The 26,209-nt window shown below is 42.5% G+C and overlaps 1 protein-coding gene across 3 annotated transcripts; it reads left to right on the top strand.

The window, feature by feature from the left end:
• On the top strand, positions 1–26,209 carry TSPAN14 (tetraspanin 14). 3 transcript variants are annotated; one of them, XM_069980697.1, is made up of 10 exons: positions 1–139; positions 16,238–16,361; positions 17,202–17,302; positions 17,553–17,603; positions 21,894–22,040; positions 23,244–23,414; positions 23,496–23,621; positions 24,022–24,066; positions 24,494–24,613; positions 25,085–26,209. In XM_069980697.1, the coding sequence occupies exons 3-10, from the start codon at positions 17,222–17,224 to the stop codon at positions 25,154–25,156; spliced, it is 813 nt and encodes a 270-aa protein (XP_069836798.1). In that variant the 5' UTR covers positions 1–139; positions 16,238–16,361; positions 17,202–17,221; the 3' UTR covers positions 25,157–26,209. The 3 variants fall into 3 exon arrangements, with proteins under 3 accessions (XP_069836798.1, XP_069836797.1, XP_069836799.1); XM_069980696.1 differs by lacking the exon at positions 16,238–16,361; XM_069980698.1 differs by lacking the exons at positions 1–139; positions 16,238–16,361 and adding an exon at positions 15,212–16,193.

Here is a 26,209-nt window from a genome sequence, read left to right as displayed (position 1 = left end):
ACATGAATGGAGGGGGAGCAGAGTTTGTACTTCCTGTGTAACTGGGGAGGAGCGTGCTGCGTCCACAGTGTAACCACAACTTTACAGTCTGCTCTGCTATAACTTCATACGGTGCTGGCTGAGTGTGCTGGAGTGTGAGGTAGGTGCCCTGGGTGTGGCGGGTATGGCGGGTGTGGAGGCTCAGGGCTGTCACTGGTACAGGAGACTTAGGGAAGGAGGAGAGAGACCCATAACACTGCTGTGTGCCCCCGGAGTCTGCGCGCATACATGTATAGAAGTGTATGCTGGGGCTTATACACCGGGTGCATCTTGTACATGTGATTGGGTGTGTGTATATATATATGTATGTATGTTTGTGTGTGTGTGTGTATGTATATACTGTGTGTGTGTGTGTGTGTGTGTGTGTGTATATATATATATATATATATATATATACACACACAAAGGATCGAAGTGACTATGAACAGAAGGAATTGTATTTCAGTAAGAGCCAGCGTCTCCTAATCTGCTGGTCTTGTCAGAGAAAGGGGGTGGGGGCTCTTTTCCTATTAGACTAACCGATTTTTTTTTATTTACAACTTTTGTGAGCGACCTGAAATTGTTTACCATAAAACACGTAACAATAGATACCATTGCAGTTATGATAGTTATTACGAATGAACGATGTGAATGATGTGTACATACACTCTAGTTCAGCTCAAAACAGGCGATTTATAACATACACATTTTTGTTGGTTGTTTGATTGTTGTCTAAATACAAACAGAAAGATTATCGCTTAAATTTGAACTATATAACGATTTTACGCACAATAATCTTTTGGCGTAATAGGACCCTAAGGCTGCAATGTGTTCAGCATGTCGTCGGGGTAAGTGAATAGAGGGACTGGGATAGACAGAGCATCATGCTAGAGCGCTATGAGGTGAGTACAATGGAAGAGATTTATCAAGGAGTCTTAGGGCCCATTCACACTACGGATTCGGCATGGAGATTTGGCTGGGAACCACAATCTGCGGACTCTGCGACAAATGCATCCTGCTATGTCTTTGAATGAAATGAAATGAAGCTTGCGTGCCTCCGCTCTCCACTCAAAGAATTGACATGTCAATTCTTTGAGCGGAGGGGTGCGAGCCTTCCCATCTAAAGACATAGCTGGAGGGATTCGGCACAGAGGTTCCCGGCGGTATCTCCGCACCAAATCTGTAGTGTGAACAGGCCCTTAAAGGGGTACTCCAGTGTTGGGGCACTTTTTTTACTGGGACCGTGGAGGAGGTGGCCAAAAGACAAAGGAAAAAGACATCCACTCACCTCCCCGGTTCCAGCATTGTGGCGCTCCAGTCCCCTGTTCCCGGCCGCTTCCGGGTGTCTGTCGCGGGCCTGAGATGTGACGTCTCAGGTCCGCTCAGCCACTCCGTGAAGGAGGCGGGATCTGAGCGGACTTGAAACGGATCCCGCCTTCTTCACTGAGTGGCTGAGCGGACCTGAGACGTCACGTCTCGGGCCCGCGTCAGACACCACCAAGCGGCCGGGAACCAGGCACGGAGCGCTGCGATGCGGGACCCGCCGCTTGAAACGAGTGGACGTCTTTTTTTCTCGGCCACCTCCTCCCCGGTCCCAGAAAAAAAGTGTCCCAACACTGGAGTACCCCTTTAAAGTAGGAATGACCTTTGTTCCCCATAGCAATCAATAACAGCTCAGCTTTACCAGGGCTTATGAATTCTTGGAAGCTGAGCTGTGAGTGGTTGGCTATAGGCAGCAAAGACCGTTCTCCCTGTAAGACTACTAGATAAATTTCCCCCTGTTGAACCTGGTTTTTATTTTTATTAGCAGTGATGCAAGGTATTGCAGCATTGTTTCATTCACTGTCACTGTAACATTTAAAGTGTTACTGTCATTCAGATCTGTCAAGAGTTTTGATCAGTCACTTTGTGGGTGCACTGGTCCCCAAGGCTAGAGTGAGCTGGTAGAAGAGTACGGACGAACGCTTCACCTTCACTCACCGGCTTGCTGCTCTCTCTGTTTCGTTGCAGATTAATGGTCCTTTTACACAGGAAAATTATCGGCCAGGAGTGTCAATAAAAAAATCATCTTTTTACCCTGCTTTAAAATGTATTATTATTGGCTGCACGTCTCACTGTGTAAACAGGATTTGTGCGGCTGAGAAAGATAAAGGGGAACTGACAGCACAGATATGTAGATGTCCATGCTGTCAGTTTCCAGATCACAAGCAGCAGAGTATACTTACCAGCAATGCTGCTTGTGATCTGCCATCTGGTTCTCCAGTCCTCCGGCTGCTCCTTTAACTTGATTGACAGATGGAGCAGTTGGGGCCAAAGATACATCCAACATGAGGACCAGAGAGCCAAATTCTGGATCAAAAGCAGCGTGGCTGGTAAGTATATACTGCTGCTTGTGATCTGGAAACTGACCATTGTGTGGGGGGAGATCTTTGCTGTTCTCTTTCTGAATGTTGTATATGAGCAGCAGTGTAATATGAAGATATCAAGTGTAATATAGAGAAGTAGGAGAAGCCATAGGTAGTGTAGCACTAATCTCTGTCCTCAATGTGGTGTTTTCTCTCTGGGAGAAGATTGTGTGTTTTTCTTTAGTGTGCTGTGGCTGCAGCAGGCTGTGTGTGTTCTATGGCTGCAGCAGGCTGTGTGTGTACTTGAGAGATGCAGAGATTAAAGAGGTATTCTGGGCAACAGTGAAAACTAGCAGGCGGTGGTGGGATCATAATAAAGAGTCCTAATTACCCGTCCCCATGCCCCCATAGTGCAGCGTCACAGCTCATGGCTCTCAATACTGTGATGTCATGGCTCCACTCATAAATACTCGCTCAGCCAATCAGTGAGTGAGGCGGGACACAGCTGAAGTTACTGACTGGCTGAGCGATTATTTCTTGTGGGGCTGCGATGATTCAGGAGCGCAGACACTGACAGAGAGCTGATAAGTCTGGGCCTGTGTGTCCTCTATGTCACAGGTACACTGTTGCAGACTCTTGCTGCACAAATCGTGCTCTTTCAGCATGTTGAAAGGCCATGATCAACTGACATTGTGCATGCCAGCTGATCTTTGTCTGCATAGTCCAGTATGAAGCTGGTTTCAGAAGAGCATAATACAGCCACAGGTCCAGCCTGCCTGTGGGTCTGATGAACTGAATTGACAGCTGTCAGTTTGAGTCATCAGAAAATATAGGCACAAAAATGTGGTTGTATTATGTCTGTGAGAAACCGGCCTAAGAAACATGCTCCGACTAATATAGGCTATAGGTCATGGGCTTTTACTATAGTACACATGGATCTCTTTCATTGAAAATCGTGTTCTGCAATATGGTAAGCATGAACACAGCAGCAGGTTTTTACAGCAGATTGTATGTCGTAGGCTGCATTTATTGAAGCCAAAACCAGAAACAGACTATATACAGGGTCATGAAGGAAAGACTGAGATTTCTCTTCTTTTCAAATGCATTCCTGGCTTTGGCTACACCATTAGGCTGCGTTCACACTGCGTTGTTGCAGTCCGTTCAAATATTCCGTTTTTAGTTACTTTTAATGGACAGAAAAATGTATCTGTTAAAAAAAAAAAAAAAACGCATACGTTTTGATCCATTTTTTTTATACTGTAAGTCAATGGGAAAACGGATCCAAACAGATGACACACAATTGCATCCGTTTTCCATAAAACATATACGTTAAACTGATTACAAAAACACAGTGTGAACCCAGCCTTAGGGTAGCTTCACACGTACCATATCGCAGCGGGTTTGATGGGGCAGATCTGCAGCAGATTTGATCTAAATAACTGGACACAGCTTCAAATCTGCACCATCAGATCCGCTGCGGATCCTGTACGTTTAAACACACCCTTAGGCTATGTTCACATTACGTATGAGACCGACCGTTCCGTGACCCCGGCCGGGTGATCTTTCCGGCCTCGGAGCTCTGATGCGGGCGCTTCAGCGTGCGCCCGCATCAGAGCTTGCTTCACTGTGTGAACTGACAGGTCTTTCTGCGGCCGGAATTCACTGAATTCCGGATGCAGAAAACTGACCTGTCAGTTTTTTCCGGCGCTGTATGGGATCCCGGCCGGAGCGCATACGATGTTCGTATGCTCCGGCTGGGATCCCATTGGACATAAGGCTTTGTTACACACCGCAAAACTACGGCCGTCGTTTTACGTTGTGTGAACATAGTGTATAGTGTAAGTGTATAGGGATGAGATTTCCAAATATATTATGCATGGAATTGCAGCAGATCCACTGGCAGTGTGGTGACACCTATCTATAAAGGTTAGTTTGTTGCTGTGGGAGAATCTCATGCCATCTATTCTCCCATGACAGGCCCCAGTAGAGCACCAAACATAGGCTGGTAAGTATATGTTCTAAGAGTACAAGATGTGTGTACTCCATTAGATAGCAGTGACATAATGCACTATATTTTCTCTAGAGGATATCTAGTGATGTATCTTCTGCTGTGAATCTTTGCAGCCTGGGTACACCAGAGTATCTTCACACATGAGATTTGATATAAATCTGGGGTGACTGACAACAGTTTTTACATCTGTTGATTTTATAAATTGGAAGATTTGAAATTTTTATAGGAAATGTTGTAATTGTCAGAATGCTAATTTTAGATCTCCATCTACACGGCCATATTTTGTTTTACAGCAGAAGTTCATCCTACAGTCACACACCAGTAAGAAGTGTAAAAGTTTCACAAGTGGTTGTGTCATACAGGGATCACGAGTGCTTGCGGGGCCACGCAGGGATCACGGGTGCTTACGGGGCCGTGCAAGGAGCTCTCGACATCATAATCATGATCCTGGGAGCTCCCAGGTCCAGTCTGCAGAACACCATCCGTGTACGGACGGAATGCTGTGGATGTGGATGCATTAGCCCTAACAGTAAGAGTCCATTTACACAGAAAGATTATCTGACAGATTATCTGCCAAAGATTTGAAGCCAAAGCCAGGAATGGATTTGAAAAGAAGAGAAATCTCAGGATTTCCTTTATTACCTGTTCCCTGTTTATAGTCTTTCTGGCTTTGGCTTCAAATATTTGGCAGATGATCTGTCAGATAATCTTTCTGTGTAAATGGACCCTTAGTGCCTTTAATCCATTGCAAGATCCACATGTGTCACTTTGGATTCACTGCAGGTTTCACCTGTGTCTAAAGTGTATGGGAGCCTCCTGACCCTTCTGTGACCATGTTGTGGGGGTGAGGAGGGTAGGAGGGTACATGAACGATAGACTGAATAAATGAATGGATCACACATTGTACATACTACCTGTGTACCCAGTGTGTGGCTAGTTTCCTACCAGTGTTTTACTGTAATCTTACTTTCAATAAATAAAATAAATGACAAGCAGACATGACAGAGCCATCATCATGGTCTGATGTTTATATCTCATTCATTGACATATCAATTCTTCGGGCGGATGCGCGTGAGACATTCTATTGAATGAATGGGACAAGCGGAACTTCAATCGGAGTCAGTAGCGCAGTCTTCGCTTGAAATTCCGCGCACATTCTGTAGTGCGAGTGGACCCTTATGTTGGCCTTAGAGATGAAAATTTCCCAGAAATGAAATGTTACTGAAAATACACACCAGTCTATCTGTGTATCTAAGAAGAGATGACCAATTCTTCTGAATGAATGTGCGTTGTGTTGAATCATTGTGAGGGATTGCTAGTTATGAATTCTGCCTGTTAAAAGGGGGTAACAGAAGCTACTAGTAGGCTGGTAGACATGTAATGACATCACCTGCAACGTAAAAATATGAATCAATAATGTATAATTAAATGGATATTTCCTTTTATAGACAATGAAAAGCTGGTTGGTAGCATTATTCTACAGTGCATTTCTTATTGCTGGTTTTATACATAAACCATTTGTGATGGGGGGAGTTGGAGTGTAGAAAGTTAGCAAGACGCACTTCTGGCTCCTCAACCCTACTGTTGAGTTGTTGTCCATTCATCAGACATCCCGTTATACAGTATTTGGACACTTTGTAGTTATGGTCCGTTACTGATCATTGTTACCTCATTTACATCAGTGTAAAGAGTGTCATGAGATGGTGGTGAGAAGTTTCTGCAGACTGTGGCTCTCTTGTTTCTCTGTCAGTAAGCGTGACTCATCACAGAAGCAATATGTGTGGTATAAATTTCTAGATTGCAAAATACATTTTGTAATGTGAACTTAAAGAGGAACGTTCAGGTATCTTTGTTGTCACCTTTATACTTTTCCTCTGCGGAAGTCTCTCGTTTTAAGAATAAAGCTGAATAAAGAGAGCCGACATGGAACGATTATCTGCTGATTTGAGCAGATATCATTCCGTGTAATAAAGACAACGATCAGACAAAGAACCAGTCATCGGCTGATCGCTGTCTTTCAACCTAAAAAAATCTTTAAACTTTAGAAATTGGCTAATGACAGTACAAAGTAAAATAATAAAGTTTATACTTACCAGTCCAGGCTTCCCCAGTGTCCTGCAGCCCTTTTCCCGCATTCTCTGCTCACTGGAGCTGTCGCTGGTACTTCTGGCCCCAGCTTTTCAGTGAAAAGCCATTCACTGACTGTGGGACTGTCCCATCTCAGTCATTGATTGGCTGAAGAGCTTGGGTCAGAAGGGCCAGCGGCAGCTGCGGTGAGCAGAGAATGGGGGAAAAAGGCTGCAGGACACCTTGGGAGCATAGGTAAGTATAAACTTTAATATTTTCTTTGTAAAAAGCAAGGGCTGTACAGACATTGCTAACAATGTCTGTCTAGCCCTCATGCACGATTATCGAGCCTTGGATAGGCTCAATAAGTGAGTGCTAATCTAGCAGATCAGTGCTGTCTTAGGCTTCGTTCCCACTGAGGAAAACTAGCGGAATTCTAGGCGCGCGCTCCTGCTCTGTCCGCGCTGAAGAATGAACATGTTCATTCTTCAGCACGGACAAAGCAGGAGCGCGTGCCTCCCATAGACTCCCATTATGAGAGGGAGGCTAACTGCATTTCGCCGTGGAATTCCGCTAGTTTTCCTCAGTGGGAACAAAGCTTCAGGCCGGGTTCACATTAAGTGAAACAGCGGCCGTTCTGTGACCCAGCCGGGTCACAGAACGGCCATTGTTAGAGAAGATCATCCCAGCCGGTACTGCAGTACTGGATGGATGATCTTCATTTGTGCTGAATTGGGATGCGGGCGCATCCGTGTACGCCAGCATCCCAATTTACCATTGAGGCGCACTCTCCATTGTGTGACCTTTTCGGCTTGTGCGGCCGCTATTCAACATGTCAGTTTTTTGTGCGGCCTCTAGCGATCCTAGCTGGAGTGTATACTATGTGTATACACTCTGGCCGTGATTCCATAGATGGCAACACAATATAAATTTCCTATTAATCACGGCCGTGATTAATAGGTAACTTACGTTGTGTGAACATAGCCTTACAGTGTAATGTTGGGCCATGTAGTATGTTTGTAGTACATTAGTATGGAGACTGTCATCTTGGCTCAGCTGTTTTTAACAGCATTTAATCACATGCTTTTTGGCAAACTTCATGGACATAGAAAATGAACTTCTCCAGACCCTTTTCTTTGTATGGGGCTCGTTTATGATCATGCTCTGTGGGCTTATTCCACATGAGGGAGGGGGGTGCTATTGTGTGTAACAGAGGTATATACAGTACATTGCTGTCACCTGTCATTGTACTGTCTTCTTTAAGAACGGCACTGCTGGAAAATGATCTGTACAAACAAAGTCTCGCCTTAAAGGGTACCTGTTATAACTTTCACAACGGGGATGTGAAATAAAGCATGTTTTACAGTATACATTAATAATGTGTAGATTGCTGGGCAGTGCCTAACCACAAAGGCTTGTGAGAGAACACATATATCAGGCTTCAGCAGAGACCGCCTGACCTTTGTATTATGTTTTCATTTTTAGTTTTATGTATTCCTGTATTATTTTAGATTTTACTCTCATAAATATTGTATGCTACCAGTCATTGTTCTCTCTGCCTGAGCAGTGCACACATCCTTTTATACCTTTATAGTTACACAAGGGAAAAAAATAGTCTGTTTTTCACTTGGTTAATTCTGTTATCTCTTGTGTTGTGTTTAAGCATAAACAATGCACATCTGCAACTTTTCTTTTTTTATTTCTTTTTTTGTAACTCTGCAGAAGAGAATCCACAAAATGTTCACACTAATGCTGCATTTACAAGTAACGATTATCGTTCGAATTTGAGCGGCAATCGCATTTGAGCGGTAATCGTTCCATGTAAACACAGCAAACAATCAAGCGACGAGCGAGAAATCATTAATTTTGATCTTTCAACATGTTCTCAAATTGTCGTTCACTTAAAATTTGCAGATCGCTTCGTGTGAACAGTCTTTCTAAGATTCATCCTATGTGAAAGATGGGCTTAAGCGATCTTAAAAACGCAAGATCAAAATCGCAATAATGATTTTTCGAACGATTTATTCATCTAAACGCTGATAGTTATAAATAAACAAATCATTGCTTCAAAATCGTTTAACGATCGATTGGGCGAATTATCGCTCCGTGTAAACGCAGCATAAAACAGTGCTTCTCAATTCCAGTATTCAGGCCTCACCAACAGGTCATGTTTTGAGGATTTCCCATACAAAGACACCTGTGATAATACCTGATGCACCTGAGTATAATTATATCACCTGTAAAATTCGAAAAAAAAAATCCTTTAATTATGACCTGTTGTTAAGGCCCAAGAACTGGAATAGAGAAGCACTGCACTAAAATCTGCACCGGTGTGGATGTTCCAGGGTGCGTTCACATGTACAGGATCTGCAGCAGATTTGATATCAATGTAACTAAATAACTGAACACCGCTGCGGTTCTGCTGCGGATCCTGTACAGGTGAACGTACAGTACCCTCACTGTAGTTTTCAGTGCAGACTTTCTGGAGTGCTAGCCTAGAGGTGCGTTCCCTGCACTAGGATGCGCCCAACCACCTGCTCTGTAGGGAACTGCAAGCATTGCTCCAATTATATGATTGATCCCACTGCAGTTCCCCAAGAGCGCTGCTGTGAAGAGGACGCAGTGCCAGGCTAGTTCTGTGGCCTGCTTCATTCTTAGCTTTAGAGTGGGTTCACATGTAATGGAATTTCAGCGGATTTCACGTCACTGATTGGTTGAGTGGAACGCCAGGATGGCGGGGGGGCTCTGAAGCAGGCCAGAATGTGGACTGGTAATGTATATAGCGGGCCACCGCAGGTTAAGGGGGGGGGGGCGGTGTTTATCTACTCGCAGCAGGATGAAAACTCCACCGCGAGTATGCAATCCTACTCAAACTAACAGTACGGGAATCGCAGTTGATTTCGCTGCGAACTCACAGCATAAAATCTGCTGCAACTCTGTTACGTGTGAACCCACCCTTAGTAGGAGTTCCATATAACTTCTGATATGATTTAGTACTTTCATTTTATTTCCTCTGTAAATGTTCTTAAAGGTTGTGTCCAACGGTTCCTTTTTACTTTTAAATATAGCTAAAACGGGTTATATATTTACCTTGTGTTGTCCACACCACAGCCAAACCTCTTGGTCTCCAGTTGACAGAGCAAGGTGCCAGCTCAGCCACTCAGCTGCTTGGGAGGATTTCGGGTAGAACATAGTATTTTTGCTATAAAACCTTGCACAGATAACGAATGGAATGTTAGCTAGCCTTCTTGTTTGTGTTTCCTTATCACAGTGTTTCCAGAGAGCAGCCTACGCCTCGGCATTTCAGAGAACAAGCCTAATGCTAGTGCATTCTGCCTCTGCTCCAGGCACCATGACACTCTCATTTCCTTTAAGTGATGAGTTTTAATTCCATAAAGTATGAGCAATATATTTCTATTATAGGATCACAAAATCATTAAAGAACCAGAGGCCGCACCTCATGTAAATTTTGTTGTTAAAGGTATTCCAGCCAATAAAGCTTACCCCATATCCACAGCAAAGGGGATTGGTGTATGATCATGGGGGATCTGACTCCTGAGACCCCTGCTGTTTTGAGAGGTCTCCAAACTAAGGGCCGTATTACATAGCCTGATGATCGCTGTAAACTGTGGTGCTCACTTACAGAGCCTTTAAAATGCTTGGGTTATCATGTGGCAGGGGCAGCACAGACATTGTTCGCGATGTCCGTGCAGCCCTTGCTTTATATAGAAAATAATAAACCTTTGACTTACCTGTCCATGCTTCCTCGATGTCCTACTGCACTTTTCCCGCTCACCTCAGTCATTTCTGAAGTGACAGCCTGCTCAGCCAATAAGGACAGAGCCCTGGCTAGCGATTGGCTGAGTGGCCTGTCACTTCAGAGGCGGCCTCTGCGGTGACTGTAGTGAGCAGGGAAAAGGCAGCTGGTAAGTGGGGGAGCATGGACAAGTAAGGGCCCTATTACACGGAACAATAATCGGCCCTATCCGGCCAATTATAGTTTAGTGTAATAAACACAACTTTAAGCCAATGACAACGATCATTGGCTGATCATTGATTTAGGTTTGGACCTATAATTGTCGGGCGCCGACCGCGCATCACTACGTGTAATAGCAATGCATGGCCTTCAGCTGACTATTTGCAAAGTGTATACATTACCCATCCATGCTCCAGGGCTCCTCTTGCTCTCTGCTTCTTCCTGGGTCCCGAACGCTGCAGCTTCAGAGCAGGCTGTCTGAGCTGATAGGCTGCTCAGCCAATCACTGGCCGGGACCACCGCTAAGACAGGCTGCTCTGAAGCTGCAGCGCCCGCCGGGACCTAAGGAGAAGCAGACCGCAAGAGGAGCCCTGTACCATGGACACGTAATGCATACAGTTTAAGCAAGGGCTGCAAGGACATCAGTAACGATGTCCATGCAGCCCTTGTTAAACGATTATTGAGCCGTGTAATAGGCCTAGTAAACGAGCGCCGATCTAGCAGATCGGCGCTCGTTTAGTTATCTGGCCGTGTAACAGTACACTATAAAGTTTATTGTTCTCTTTACACTGTCATCAGTTGTCAGTCGCACATGCCTATTACACGTAGCGATGCTGAGAGCGGTTCTGGAGATTGTGTAGGGTCCCAGCAGGCAGACCCACTGCAGTCATGCACTGCACGTTCTGCTTCTAGCACAGTGAACGGTGATGGCAATAAGCACTCACTGTGCAGAGGCTGCCAGACACCGCAGTCATGTTGGTTAGCCTCCTCTCCAGTGTACTATATACAAGAACATTCAGTACACAGGGGAACAACCCCCCTGCTCTGTATAGCGGTGGTGGCAGCAGAGCACCGGAAGTAGTTTTTTTTTTTTTTTTTAAATGTCTATAAGTCTCTGGAGTACCCCTTTAATTCATTACACAAAAATAAGCTTATTTTGTTTGAGCCAAGTAGACCCTTTCTTCACAGCTCAATGCCAGACTGATCAGTGGCTCCTTTGTGGTTCTGGAGGAATCTATCACCATGGCCTCTGTAATATAATACAGTATAGATTCATGCTGTTAATGACTTAATGATGATCCTAACCAAGGAGGAGATTTCTGTAGAAACACAAGATAACAAGTGATCAGTGGAGCAGCATTCCTCGCTTGTTTTGTGAAGATAAGTGGAAAGCCATCCTCTCTTCTGTAACCTTTCCATGTAACTCATGTTTCCTGTTCTGATAGACAAAACTATGACTGGTAACAATTGTCATCCACCATTAGAACCTCTTTACATCCTTTTATTCCAAATTTATCTTTTTGTTTTGCAAATAATGAGTTGTCGGTATGTGTGGTTTCCTATGCTATTTTTAGTCAATGATCTATAAAACTGTGTGACTTCTATGAAAATGCTGTTGGTATCTCTCTATTGAGATATTTAAAGAGATACTCCAGCTAAAGGGAAAAAAAATAAACCAGCTGCAGAAGCATATAGCATTGCTTACCTGCCTGACCTAGTTCGGAAACTACCAAAAATCCAATTGCTTTGGGTGTCTTAGTTCTGTACTTTCTGGCTGTACTTCCTGGTTTAGCAGTTGCTCAGTACTACAAGTTCCAGAATGCAATGCTTTCCCTCAGCTGTTCATCAAAGTACTCCATCCTGCCCATTTTCCTCCCCAAACTATTTCAGAACATCTAGGCTGTGTTCACACTTTGCAGTTTTATTGTGTTATTATTTATTTTTTTGTGTTATTTTTTTTATTTACTTGCAGTACTTTATAATTTGCATTCCTGCATCATGCCATTGTGTTTTTGCTCACACAGCATGCTGTATTCTCTACCTGTAACACCACACAGCACGCTGTATTCTCTACCTGTAACACCACACTGTAATCTCTACCTGTAACACCACACGGCACACTGTATTCTCTACCTGTAACACCACACTGTAATCTTTACCTGTAACACCACACAGCACACTGTATTCTCTACCTGTAACACCACACTGTAATCTCTACCTGTAACACCACACAGCACACTGTATTCTCTACCTGTAACACCACACAGCACACTGTATTCTCTACCTGTAGCACCACACAGCACGCTGTATTCTCTACCTGTAACACCACACTGTAATCTCTACCTGTAACACCACACACCACACTGTATTCTCTACCTGTAACACCACACTGTATTCTCTACCTGTAACACCACACAGCACACTGTATTCTCTACCTGTAACACCACACAGCACACTGTATTCTCTACCTGTAACACCATACAGCACACTGTATTCTCTACCTGTAACACCACACAGCACACTGTATTCTCTACCTGTAACACCACACAGCACGCTGTATTCTCTACCTGTAACACCACACAGCATGCTGTATTCCCTACCTGTAACACCACACAGCACGCTGTATTCTCTACCTGTAACACCACACAGCACGCTGTATTCTCTACCTGTAAAACCACACAGCACGCTCTCCCCCTGCCTCGTGTGCTGGATCTAACAGGGAGCCTAATCCTGTAAGCGGTTCCCTTTAATAAACAGCAAAGTCAAGAGAGCAGCCACTTCCATATACCATAGGTGTTGCTGTATGTTTTAGTGATGATATCTAGTGTCTTTAGGAGGAAGATGTTGTAATTTCCTCATGTTAAAGAAGGTTTTGAAATGACACCACTTAACCTCATATCCTGTTAGAAGTTGCCCACATTTACTTTTGTTTATCAGTTTAGATAATTGTTAGTGAAGTAGAATGATAGAATCCATTCTCACTCATAGCTCCCCTAGGATGCCAGGTGCCATAAGGTTTCTTTCCTGCTTGTGTGTCTGTAAAAATACAGAAAGTTTTGATTTTTGTATTTGCCTTCATATTTTCTGCATATCCTGTGTTGCCTTTGTGCAGTGAGCACTGTTGTCTTGCACGGTTGGGTTCTGGTTATGAATCTGAACATAGGCAACATCCACATATTACAAACACAAGTACAGTGGTGCCTTGGATTATGAGCATAATTCGTTCCCGGACTGCGCTTGTAATCCAAATCGACTCTTAAACCAAAGCAAATTTTCCCATAAGAAATCATAGAAACGCAGACAATTGGTTCCACACCCTAAAAATAATGATTTATTATTCTGAATAACATGTAGAGCAGATGAAACATTTAGAAACAGCAGAATATGTAATATTATAAGTTACTGTACAGTAATGGAGAGGATGGGAAACATGAGGGCGGACACAGACTACAGGGAGCATGAAGGAATGAGCAGGGCAGATGTGAGCACAGTATAGCAGCACTTTCTGTCTGGGGAAAGAGGGGTTACAGCTATGAAAAGATTACCTCCACACTCCTGTCCCCTGATGCAAGCCCCAGCCTGAAGTGGATCTGCCATGATTTGGAAGGTGAGGGAGACTTCCTGGGTCAGAGTATAGGGCTGTAGACCCCGCTATGCAGACCCTGTCCCTCCTCCACTCGCACTCCCACCCAGTACAGGAGCTCTTAAACCAAGCCACAATTTTAAAAAACTGTGAGCTCTTAAACCAAAACGCTCCTAAACCAAGTTACTCTTAAACCAAGGTACCACTGTAGTAAAATTCACCTCGCCTATGCTTATGTAAAGATCTACTTGATGCATGAACAACTGAGGCAAATAAAAAACAAAAATTTTACATATAATGTTATTTATCCTGCATGGTGAATGCCATCAACAATAGGGTATAAGAAGTGATCATAAAAACTACAAGCTACCCCATATTTGCACTAATAAAACTACAGCTCAGTTACAGCTGTTAGTGTCCCTTATATCACTACTAGGGGTGACTGTCATATGATGGCTCCGCAGATCCCACCAGCAGCTTGGAAAGTGATGGGTTCCACAGTAAGGACAGGAGTGATATGCTCACCAAGAGGCCTGTAAACACACTCGTCTGTCGCTGGATTCATCAAATGAGAATTTACAGTTCCAGTCTGTGTCAGTCCAGGTCTCTCGTTCATAGCTTCAGTGGAAATGAAGGTTGCAATGGCTGCTGTTTATTGCAGGACACCTAATGGGCACCATATTTCCTTCTGCTGAGTGCTAGGCATTATGGTGGTTTTACACGGAGCGATAATTCGCCCGATCGCACGATTAACGATTTTGAATGAACGATTTTTTTTTCACAACGATCGGCGTTTAGACGAAACAATACATCGTACGGAATATTCGTTTTGCGATCGTTTAAGCCTATCTCACACATAGGGGAAATCGTTGAAAGAATGTTTACACCGAACGATCTGCGTATTTTTTGCGAACGATCAACGACGATTTGAGAACTTGTTGAAAGATCAAAATGAACGATTTCTCGCTCGTCGCTTGATCGTTCACTGCATTTACACGTACGATTGTTCGAATTCGACCGTTATCGTGCAAATTCGAACAATAAATCGTTCCGTGTAAAACCACCATAAGTCTAGGCAGAGGCAGGTGTGTGTAATAATGGGGTTATGGTGGTTTTACACGGAATGATTTATCGTTCGAATTTGCACGATAACGGTCGAATTCGAACAATAATCGTACGTGTAAACGCAGCGAACGATCAAGCGACGAGCGAGAAATCGTTCATTTTGATCTTTCAACAAGTTCTCAAATCGTCGTTGATCGTTCGCAAACAATTCGCAGATTGTTCAGTGTAAACAGTCTTTCAACGATTTCCCCTTTGTGTGAGATAGGCTTAAGCGATCGCAAAACGAATATTCCGTACGATGTATTGTTCCGTCTAAACGCCGATCGTTATAAAAAATCGTTCATTCAAAATCGTTAATCGTGCGATCGGGCGAATTATCGCTCCGTGTAAAACCACCATAAATCCAGTCCAAAGTCTGCAAGCTTTGGTGTGCGAATGTGGCAGATTTTCCACTGTGGGAAATCCACAGTACCTTGACTGCATGAGGCCGCATCCTTGTTATAGTGTCAGGGAAGTGGAGTTCTTGAATTGCTGATTGTAACGTTAATAAAACATTTACTTGATCCCATTTGCAAACACTTTTGGAGTGTATATTTCCTATCTAGAATAGCCACCCTCAGGCTCTATCTGCTGCTGGAAAGATGATTTACTTCAAGACCAAGTGACAGAATATTCATCTGGTAACCAGCGTACTTCTAACTTGTCATTTACTTCCTGACTGCTACACAGCTGTCGGGCATGGTGCCAGAAAATAGGGTGGTGCTGTGTCAAAGCTAGGCCACTATCCTCTTATAGATCTCACTGGAAGATATATTGCTACATGCGCACTTTTAATTTTTGTCTCTTCATTAGTAGATGTTGGCTTCTTGTAGAGCTGGTCAATATGGGCAAAAGTGCCCCCCCCCCTCCTTTTTACATTACATTTAAATCTTTAAATAAACATTTTCTCTCCTTGCAGGCACCTCTGGTGTTTACAGTAGCTACTGTATTGCTTCACACTATAACAATGCCCATGCTGTGCACCCATATAGTAGACAAGCTCCCTCTGTGCCCCCCATATAATGTAGGAGGTCAACTCCATATAGTGCATCCATATAGTAGCTACGCCTCTATGCATCTGTGTTGGTAGGTTGTGTTCAGTATTGCACATGATTCAATGGATCTAATCTGCAATATCAAACACCATCCTCTGATAGGTATGGCACTGTGTAGCCATGTTTTCCTAAATATAGATAGCCCCAGCTTCAAAGTGCTTCTAACAGCCCTGGCAAAAACCTGATTTTGCAGCTGGGAAGAGCTGAAAAGCCACAGCCAGCCAGACATTTACCCTTCTGAGGGCACCTGATGGTAAGCAAAAACTATTAAAATGAATGTCGTTGTGTATCATACAGAGACCACTAGAATCCACTAGAGAGAAGCTCCTTATTGTAGCCCATAGGAGGGAGGCCTGAGTGGCGTATCCTCCTCAGTAATGTAAAGGATCGGCTGAGTGAAAAATAAAAATAGTGTGATCAGGTAAGAGAAAAAAAAACAGCCATGTTTTTGTAACCACAGGTTGGAAATGTGAGCATGTTTATTATTTGGACAATTACAACCATTATTCTATCCTGTTTGTGCACTGCTGCGAATTTCCCATTGATTTCAATAAGGCGCATTATTATATTGAAAATACTGCTGTATTATTTTACTGTGTGTGAACATAGCTTACTGCTGTACAGATTACAAACAAACCAGGAAGTCTCAGCTTAGTTTAGTGGACAGAATGAAGACTGCAAGATTTCAGAAATACTTTATAAAATAGTGAAATAGAAATGTCCTTTTCTGACACATTTCCTTTAAGGGTATAAACACACACCGTATACGCAGTGTATTTACTGCTGCGATACGCAGCAAATACGCAACAAATACGCAACAAATACGCAGCAGATTAGCTCTAAATAACTGAACACAGCATCAAATCTGCACCATCAAATCTGCTGCAGATCTGCTGCGTATTTGCTGTGTATCTGCTGCGTATACGGTGTGTGTGTTTGTACCCTAAAGACTACGTATCATTTGCAGAGGGCGGCGGGATACGTCGCAAAAATCCTGCCAGTGGGCTGCCCCTTGGCTGCATACACTCACAGTGCAGGCAAATGCCGAGCCGGAAGAAATTTGTCTCCTGCGTGCGCCCGAAGAGACAGCCCACCGGCAAGATTTTTGCAGTGTATCCTGCCGCTCGGTCCAAATGATAGGTACCCTTTAAATTTACTAGTGGAATTTTTTTTGTCTTAGAATGAATAATGCATTTAATATTATAATGCCATGCACTTATTCATGCATTTTACCATATTTCTGTTCATTTTTCCTCTATAGGTGCCCATTTATCTGATAATATGCACTACTATCGATATAGTACAGCAGAAGTCAGCTGCTGCTACAAATACCTGCTCTTTAGCTATAACATCATATTTTGGGTGAGTTTTCTAATTGAGTTGGTCATCATCACAATTTTTATTATTTGTTTAGAGAGTATTGTTGTACCATTGTTGTTAGCCATAGAAATCAGTATAGAGAAAAAATCAGGCAATACCTTTTAGAGGCTAAATGAGTAAATATACTCTGCCTCAAAAAGGTATCACCTGATTTTTTCTCTATTATTCGTTTAGTCTTCTATTCTCAAAAAAATTTAATTTGTTCTCATTCCTACTTTGGTTCTCTTCTCAGCTATCGGGTATGGTACTGTTGGGAATTGGCCTGTGGGCTTGGAGTGAAAAAGTAAGTCCTAGTATATTTTTGTATATTTTTGTTAAAATAGTTAAGGTAATCTGTCAGATGTATTTGCTGTTAAGAGCTGCAGAACCCGTGTAGTTGTTAGTGGGTATAAAAGCAAACTATACCTTTTCTGGAGCTAATGGTGGTTGCCTTTTTATTTATTAGCCATGTGTCAAGGAGAAAGAGCCAAGCTGCTTAAGTGCCATAGCATGGCACCACCACCACAAACACTCACCTCCTAGCCCCTCCTTGACTGACATACAGAACCTTGTATGTCACTCATATGGGTGGCTGGGAGTAACATTACAAGAGCATAGCATAGTCTTCCTGGGAGACTAAAAGGGAATCTGTCAGCTGCCATTCATGTTCCAAACTGCTGACTGTTAGATAGCTGTTAGATCAAGGAAACACATGGTACCCTTCATATATCTGTCTCTGATTCTAGAACAGTGATGGCTAACCTTGACACTCCAGCTGTTGCTAAACTAAAATTCCCATCATGCCCGAACAACCCAAGAAAAGGCTTTGGCTGCCTAGGTATGATAGGAATTGTAGTTTTGCAACAGCCGGAGTGTCAAGGTTAGCCATCACTGTTCTAGAACATGGCTTTTTTTATTTTTAGGAGACGCTTTTCCAAACTCCTGAATAGGTGCAAGCTGGGATATCTCCTTTCTCCCCCCCCCCCTCCCTTGATCCTTGATTCACACCTGGAAGCAGGAGTATAGGAGGGGGCAGTAAGGAGGCGTTACTGCTTGCTGCACCTCAGGAGCTTGGGAAAGCCTCTTTGACTCTTTGAACTGTAGAATAAAACATTTTTTTCAGTGTTTTGGAAGCACAGCTATATGTTTATAGTTGCCCTAACGGTGCCAGCAGTTTTTTTTTTATATTAAAAGTCCACTCCCCCAATAAAAGTTCACTCCCTTTTCCTATTTTTTTAAGTAAAAAGAAAAGAAGCCTATTTGGTATCACCATGTGGTATCAGCATGCTACATTTAACAAAACTTCTTGTATAAAAAAAAAAAAATCCTATAAAAAATGAGCCCCCAAACAAGCCCCCATTTCCCAATTTTATTAAGTTAAACCTAACTGTCAACGTAACATTATTGATTCTGTACGGTAAAGTACATTATTTTATACGTTGGTACATTATTATTAGGGCTGCCAAGTTGCATGAGCAATTTTAGCAGCATATAGAAATTTGCTTTACAGCAAGCTCCATGGACAATAGGCACAAAAGGCAGGACCTGTCCCATTTAGATAAATGAGAATGGCTTTTGGGCATGCTTTCTACAGTGAGGGGGATGTTAACTTATGAGCAGCAGCTATTGGGTGCACCTCTTTCATCTATATACTGACGTCACTTTGCTCCTGACCCTTCTGAAAAATTACCTGGACAGAACGGGAAGTCTCAGCCTAGTTTTAGGCCTAGTGGCCAGAATGTAAACTGCAGGATGTCAGTATCATTTTAAAATGTAGAACGTGAAATGGAAAATTAGAAAAACACCAACAATTCCTGAAAAGTTTTTAATATAAAGACTTGATTTAAACAGTAAGTAATTTTTTGATGACACATTCCCTTTCAGAATCAAGACAATAAAATTGGCAAGGTCCTTAAGTGGTTAAGCTATTTTAAGGTAGAAAATACACCCTCCCCCAGTTTTTACACGGTAACGGTGTAAATTTATTTTACTGAAATCCTTCCTGTACTGAGGATGTGCATATACTAACAGCATTGAATTCTATTGTTCTATATTACTCCAGGAAGTGGTTCATTGTTTTGTCACATAATAACTCTGTTACTGAAAGATTTAGTTTTTTGTCAGTTTCAACCAAATAAAAAATAATTATTTGTAATACAGTGGTACCTTGGTTCTCGAACTTCTCTGTTCTCAAACTTCTTGGAACTCAAACTAAATTTTCAAGGAAAGTTTGCTTTGGTTCTCAAACACTTTTTGGGCACCCAGCCTTGAAGTACTCGGTATCTGAACGTTTTTACGAGTGTGGATGGTGGGTTGTACCTGGTGAGTTTAACACTGGTGATGCTTCACATACAGTACAGTACTGTATAATACTGCTGGAGTGCATTTACAGTACAGTCAGTGCACCACCATCACCCATTCTTTACCGTGCTGGGATGGGGGGGGGCTGTATACAGTTAAGGATGAGTGAGGAGTTGGTGACTGCTGGTTTTGTTGAATGTTTCTTGTGTATAATGTCCTGTACAGTATAGTGCTGCTCTGTAATGTACTGTAGGGATTATACTGGGCACTTATCAATGTAATATATGGGTACTATAGGTAATTATTGGGGGGTGCTGGAACCAATTAAACAAATTTACATTATTTCCTATGGGAAGACACTGCTCGGTTCTCAGACTGCTCGGTTCTCAAACTCCGGAACCAATTAAGTTCGAGAACCGAGGTACCACTGTATATTGATATAAGAATTAACTTTTTAAGCCCAGCCTAGCTGATTAAATAAACTTATTATTTACCATTGAAGATTATATATACAGTGGGGCCTTGTATTGCGAGCATAATTCGTTACGGGACCGTGCTTGTAATCCAAATCAACTCTTAAAAAAAAGCTAATTTTCCCATAAGAAATCATAGAAATGCAGACAATTGGTTCCACACCCCAAAAATGATGATTAATTATTCTGAATAACATGTAAAACAGATGAAACAAACATTCAGAAACAGCAGAATATGTGATATTATAAGTTACTGTACAGTAATGGAGAGGATGGGAAACACAAGGGCTGACAGAGACTGCAGGGAGTATGAAGGAATGAGCAGGACATATGTGGGCACATACATGCAGCACTCTGTCTGGGGAGAGACGGGTTACAGCTATAGAGAGATTACCTCAACAGTCCCGTCCCCTGATGTAAGCCCCAGCTTGAAGTGGGTCTTCTATAATTTGGAAGGTGATGGAGACTTCCTGGGTCAGAGAACAGGGCTATAGACTCACTATGCAGACCATGCCCCTCCCCCACTCGCGCTCCCACCCAGTATAGGGAGCTCTTAAACCAAGTCACAATTTTGCAAAACTGTGAGCTCTTAAACCAAAACGCTCTTAAACCAAGGTACCACTCTATGTATTTTTAAAGGGAACCTATTGAAAATCACTACAAAGCGGCACTATCAGCAGGTTCTGCCCAATGAACCTGCTAATATGCCCCAGAAGATCTTTACTGCAAGGCTGTTAAAGGGGTAGTGCGGCGGTAAACAATTATTCACAGAATAACACACATTACAAAGTTGTATAACTTTGTAATGTCTGTGAATGGCCCCCTTCCCCGTGTCCCACCACCCCCACCCGTGTACCCGGAAGTGTGGTGCGCTATACATACCTGTCACGTGCCGACTCGTCTCCGATCTTCAGTCAGCGATGTCGTCTTCGGACGGCCGGTCCGAATCCCTCCGGCCGTCCTGAGTGCCGGCTGCCCTCTTCAGCATCATCAGATGCTCAGCCGCGATTGGCTGAGCACCGTTATGCCGATGACGCAGCAGAGGGCTGCCGGCACTCAGGACGGCCGGAGGGATTCGGCCCGGCCTTCCGAAGACGACATCGCTGACTGAAGATCGGAGGCGAGTCGGCACATGACAGGTATGTATAGCGCACCACACTTCCGGGTACATGGGTGGGGGTGGTGGGACACGGGGAAGGGGGCCATTCACAGACATAACATACATTACAAAGTTGTATAACTTTGTAATGTGTGTTATTCTGTGAATAATTGTTTACCGCCGCACTACCCCTTTAATGATTCTCCTCTTCTCCTTCGCATTGTGCAGATTTGCCCCTATGCTAATTTGGTGCTTAGGAGCATTTGGGGTGTCGCCTTTTGGCCAAGAGCCCACCCCCTCCCGTGCATATATGAATAAGCAGAGTAGGCGGCATGGGAGGGGTAAGGCCGAGGGTGTGCTCCTGGCCAATGGGTGATGCCCCAAATTAGCATAGGGGCTATCTGCACAACGCAGAAGAGGAGAATCATTAACAGCCCTGCAGTAATAAGGTAAAGAGCTTCTGGGACATATCAGCAGATTAATTGGGAAGAACCTGCTGAAAGTGCCGTTTTAAAGGCATGGTCTCGCACTGCAGATTTATTGTAGATTTGGAAAATCTGTAGCAAATGTTCTGCATGTAAACAGGTAGCAGCCATTGTTACAGCAATAATGATCACTTTTGTAAACTTAATGCATCTAAAGCATAGCTAAAGATTTACATTACACACACTCATTTATGCATATGTTTTACTTTAACATTCTAATATCTCTTTCCTTTTAGGGAATTTTGTCTGACATAACTAAAGTAACGCGGCTCCATGGTTTTGATCCAGTATGGCTGGTCCTGGTAGTTGGGGTGATTATGTTCACACTTGGCTTTGCTGGATGCGTAGGGGCTTTGAGAGAAAACATCTGCCTATTGAAATTTGTAAGTTGATCAGTTGGAAGAGCTAGGTGTTTAAAGGGGTTTTGTGGCATTATAATGGGAAACAAATTGCTGGGAAACTTTCATTAATTTTGTAAAAAAAAAATCTTTGTACTTTTGTTATATAGATTTATCTTCAATTTCATCCTCTAGTAGATTGAAACAATATACTGTTTAAACGTTTAGAGTGTATCTGTCATGATATCCACTGACCCGGTCAGTATGCAGTCCATCCTGCTGCCAGAGATTTGGGTGTCTATTCTGGGTCAGTTCTGTGTATAAGCCCTATTGGATCAGAATGAGGCTTGTGCATAGTACTGACCCAGTGTGATTGTAACCATGGATAACCGAACTTCCAACAATAGAATCAATTGCACATTGACAGCTATGCTTTAAAGAAACCTTCCAGGGTTATTTCCCTGGCATGCACTTTTGACATCACTCACTGGTCCTACAGTGCTATTTCTTTAATCCTAGCTTAGCTGCAGCTATGGTCACTTGGTCATGTGATCACAAGCCTTACCCACAGAAAATTGCAGTGTTTTAAGGTCAGACAAAGCGATTTGTTTTGAGTCAAATTACTTTCTGTCAACTACAGGTTGACATCATCCCCTATCAAAGACTTCTGGCAACTCGCACAGCTCACAGACCCCTCCCCACCCAGCTCTATGTGTATGCTGCTGCTTTGTCTATTGGATCAGGATGTACCCAAGTTTTACACCTCCCCCGATGCTGTGTTCACAGTTCTGTATGGCTGTATACCCATGCTTGCCACTTTGGGCTTCATGCAAAGTCTATAGGACTACAAAAGATAGCCACGTATATTACACACGGAGTTCTGTATGGCTGTATACCCATGCTTGCCACGTTGGGCTTCATGCAAAGTCTATAGGACTACAAAAGATAGCCACGTATATTACTCATCTGTTTCTGGCAGTCCCATTGAGTTTGAATGGAGCAGCTGGGTCCATTTAATCTTGGGGGACATGAGACTCCACCGATAAGATACTTATGACCTCTCCTGATCAGTTGGGATAATTGTATAGCTACACGAATGGGACCTTTTATTAGTGTTTTTGTGTTTCTTTTGAATGGGTGAGTGGGAAGTGTTTCACAGTAAAATAAACAAGAATGTACTGATTTAATGTGAAAAATGTTCATATAAACATAATCCTAACCCCTCTCTTTGTGTGTTTGTTTCTTCAGTTCTGTGGTGCCATTGTGCTCATCTTTTTTATGGAGTTGGCCGTTGCAGTGCTGGCCTTTCTCTTTCAAGATTGGGTGCGAGACCGTGCTAAGGAATTTTTCGAGAACAACATAAAAGCTTACCGTGATGACATTGACCTGCAGAACCTCATAGACTCGCTACAGAAAGCGGTATTGTACACTGACAACCAGTCGACTTCTCTGCAATTGTGTTTTATATGTACATGTAACAATCTATATTTTCTCTAACAGAACCATTGTTGTGGTGCTCAAGGACCAGATGACTGGGATCTGAATGAGTATTTTAACTGCACTGGTGGAAACCTTAGTCGAGAGAAATGCGGAGTGCCGTTCTCCTGCTGTATAGCGGACCCAGCTGTAAGTAAATCAGATTAAACTGTAAATCCTTTTTCTCCCTTCTGAGAGGTATTGTTACCAATGTGATGAGAGTAGAATGTGCTAATATGACCTGGTGCCCACACACAGATTACACCCTAGCATATTAATCAGTGGAAGAGCTTGGTATAGTAATTCCTGGTCATCTTCTCTTTAGAGAAAATTGCCCTTGTAGCCCCCACCTATACCTACAGTGTAGCCCCAACCTATACCTACAGTATACCTACAGTGTATCCCCCACCTATACCTACAGTGTAGCTCCAACCTATACCCACAGTATTTAAATAATGGGTAATTACTTACTTTGCAAATAAATGTAAAAAAATATGCCTTTTTATTATTTTCTTTTTATTATTATTGGGTTTTTTTTTTTTTTTAACAGCAAACCGTTGTAAATACTCAATGTGGATATGATGTCCGAAAAAAGGTAAAGAACTGTATAATGCTCTTCATCTCCAGCCTTGATTTATAGTGTATAACGCCAGCTGCAGTCACTGATAGAAAATATACCAGAGACCGTAACCCATTTAGTCATTTTGCTTATGAATCATTTCCTGCAACTCCCCTTTAGTTCCTTGTAAGCCTTTGTAGGCATCTTCTTTTTTTCCTTTCTGTTTCTTTTCTAGTCTGAATCAGACTATAGCTTCTTTTAGCCAACGCACACACACACACACAAAAAAAGAAAAATCTCTACAGAAGCAAGATGCAAAAATAATATATTGGCTCCAATGTATTTTATTTCTTTAGGTTTTGTGGATGCTTTTCATTTAGTTCTGAATTAAAATACAATTGGTGTCCATGAGCAATGATATACATGCATGTTAAGATAAATTACCTTTGTTTTCTTGTTGCAGTCACCTGCTGAAAGAGCTATGGTAACATATACAAAGGGTTGTATATCAGCTTTGGAGGCATGGCTGCCTAGAAATATATACATTGTGGCTGGAGCGTTTCTGGTGATATCCATTTTGCAGGTGTGTATGTGTCGAAGTTTATCGGTGATATTATTATATTAATATTTTAGGCAATTGTTGAGTCACAAAAGAACAACAACTAAATATAATGTTATTGAATAGTTCAGTGGGGTTGGGAGCATTATTTTAGGTTACCATATTCCCAGGAACAGGGACTGGAATAAATGCAGGGCTGTAGATTTTTATGCTAGTCACAGGTATGTCTCTACCTACTCATTATGTTGTTTCTATTGGTACAGAACAGTTTTGTGTTTATTTCCAGTAATTTCAGCCTAATAATAATAATACTTTTACTGCTGCAGTTTACTCAGGGTACGTATCCATAGACACACTCAGACATTGCAGAAATACACATGTAGCCATCAATTCAAACTTGAGGAGTGAGGAATCAATGAGACAGTTAGGTTTAAATTTTCATTAGGTAATGTTGACTGCCTATAACCTGTTTTTTTTTTTTTTTTTTCCCAATAGATTTTTGGCATTTACCTGGCTCGGACACTTATGTCTGACATTGAAGCAGTAAAAGCTGGATTCCGCTTTTAAGGTCCCACCTGCTAGACTGGAAGCCTTGAGGAAGTATGTCTGCGTGACTCCTACTCCTGGAGGCGAATACTATCCACTGGAGACTCTGAGCCAACTCCCTTGTTGTCCTGTATTTTAGAAATGCAGGCTTGTAACTCCTAAAGAAGGCCCCTCTACGAACATTCAGAGTGTTAAAGGTGTTCATTTCCCTAGTAGCTAAACATCCAGCGTCTTGGAATAGTTTTTTGTATGATTTTCGCTCCTCTTTCCCATTGAATGAGGCAAGGCGAATCACTCCTGTGGCATCTGGGGCTTTGAACTGTATGTTGTTTGATTTGTGTGGCCATTTCTTTGCAGGACACATTATGGAGTTAGCTCTGGTTTGTATATTGACTGTGATAAGATGTTGTTGTTGGACCATGACCACTGCCGTAATTCAATGACGTATATAACTTTAATGCAAAGGGCAGTCCCCAGTTTGTATATGGTATATTGAGTACATTTCTTCTTGCGCTAGATGTATTTACCTTCATATCTTTGTTTATTTCGTAATGGCTACATCTTGCAGCAAGATAGCAAAAGACAATTTCAAGTAGTCTTTACATTGTTATGTATATATTTTATTTCCTGGTCTGTATATTTCAAACCATAACACATAGCATATCTGCCAACTAAGATGATGTGCACATTAGTGTAAAGACAAAAGGCACACATTGGATCTTGAGAAAACAAAACACCCAAATGTTGCATAATAGCTTTACTGAAGTACTGGGCTTCATTTAGGGAATTCCAAGATATATATATATTGCTGGAGACACATAAAAATAGGGAAAAACTATACTTGCCTACCCCTGTTAGGAGTGTGTTTTACTTCTTGTTTTCCTGTTTTCTTCTAGGATTATGTGCTCCAGAACACAGTGTATGTCCCCAGCGTATGTGTTGTATGGCAGCTCAGCCTCATACACATTAGTGGAGCTGAGCTGCAATATTACAGCCCCTGGAGTTTGGTTTAATTTTTGGAAGAAAGCTGCATTTTTTTTTTTTATTAAATTAAAAAAAAAAAAAAAAAAAAAA

The sequence above is a fragment of the Dendropsophus ebraccatus genome, chromosome 8 (genome assembly GCF_027789765.1).
Source record: "Dendropsophus ebraccatus isolate aDenEbr1 chromosome 8, aDenEbr1.pat, whole genome shotgun sequence".
Taxonomy (NCBI): Eukaryota; Metazoa; Chordata; class Amphibia; order Anura; family Hylidae; genus Dendropsophus; species Dendropsophus ebraccatus.
The sequence above is the reverse complement of the archived record's forward strand: the minus strand, read 5'-3'. Positions and strand labels throughout refer to the sequence as shown.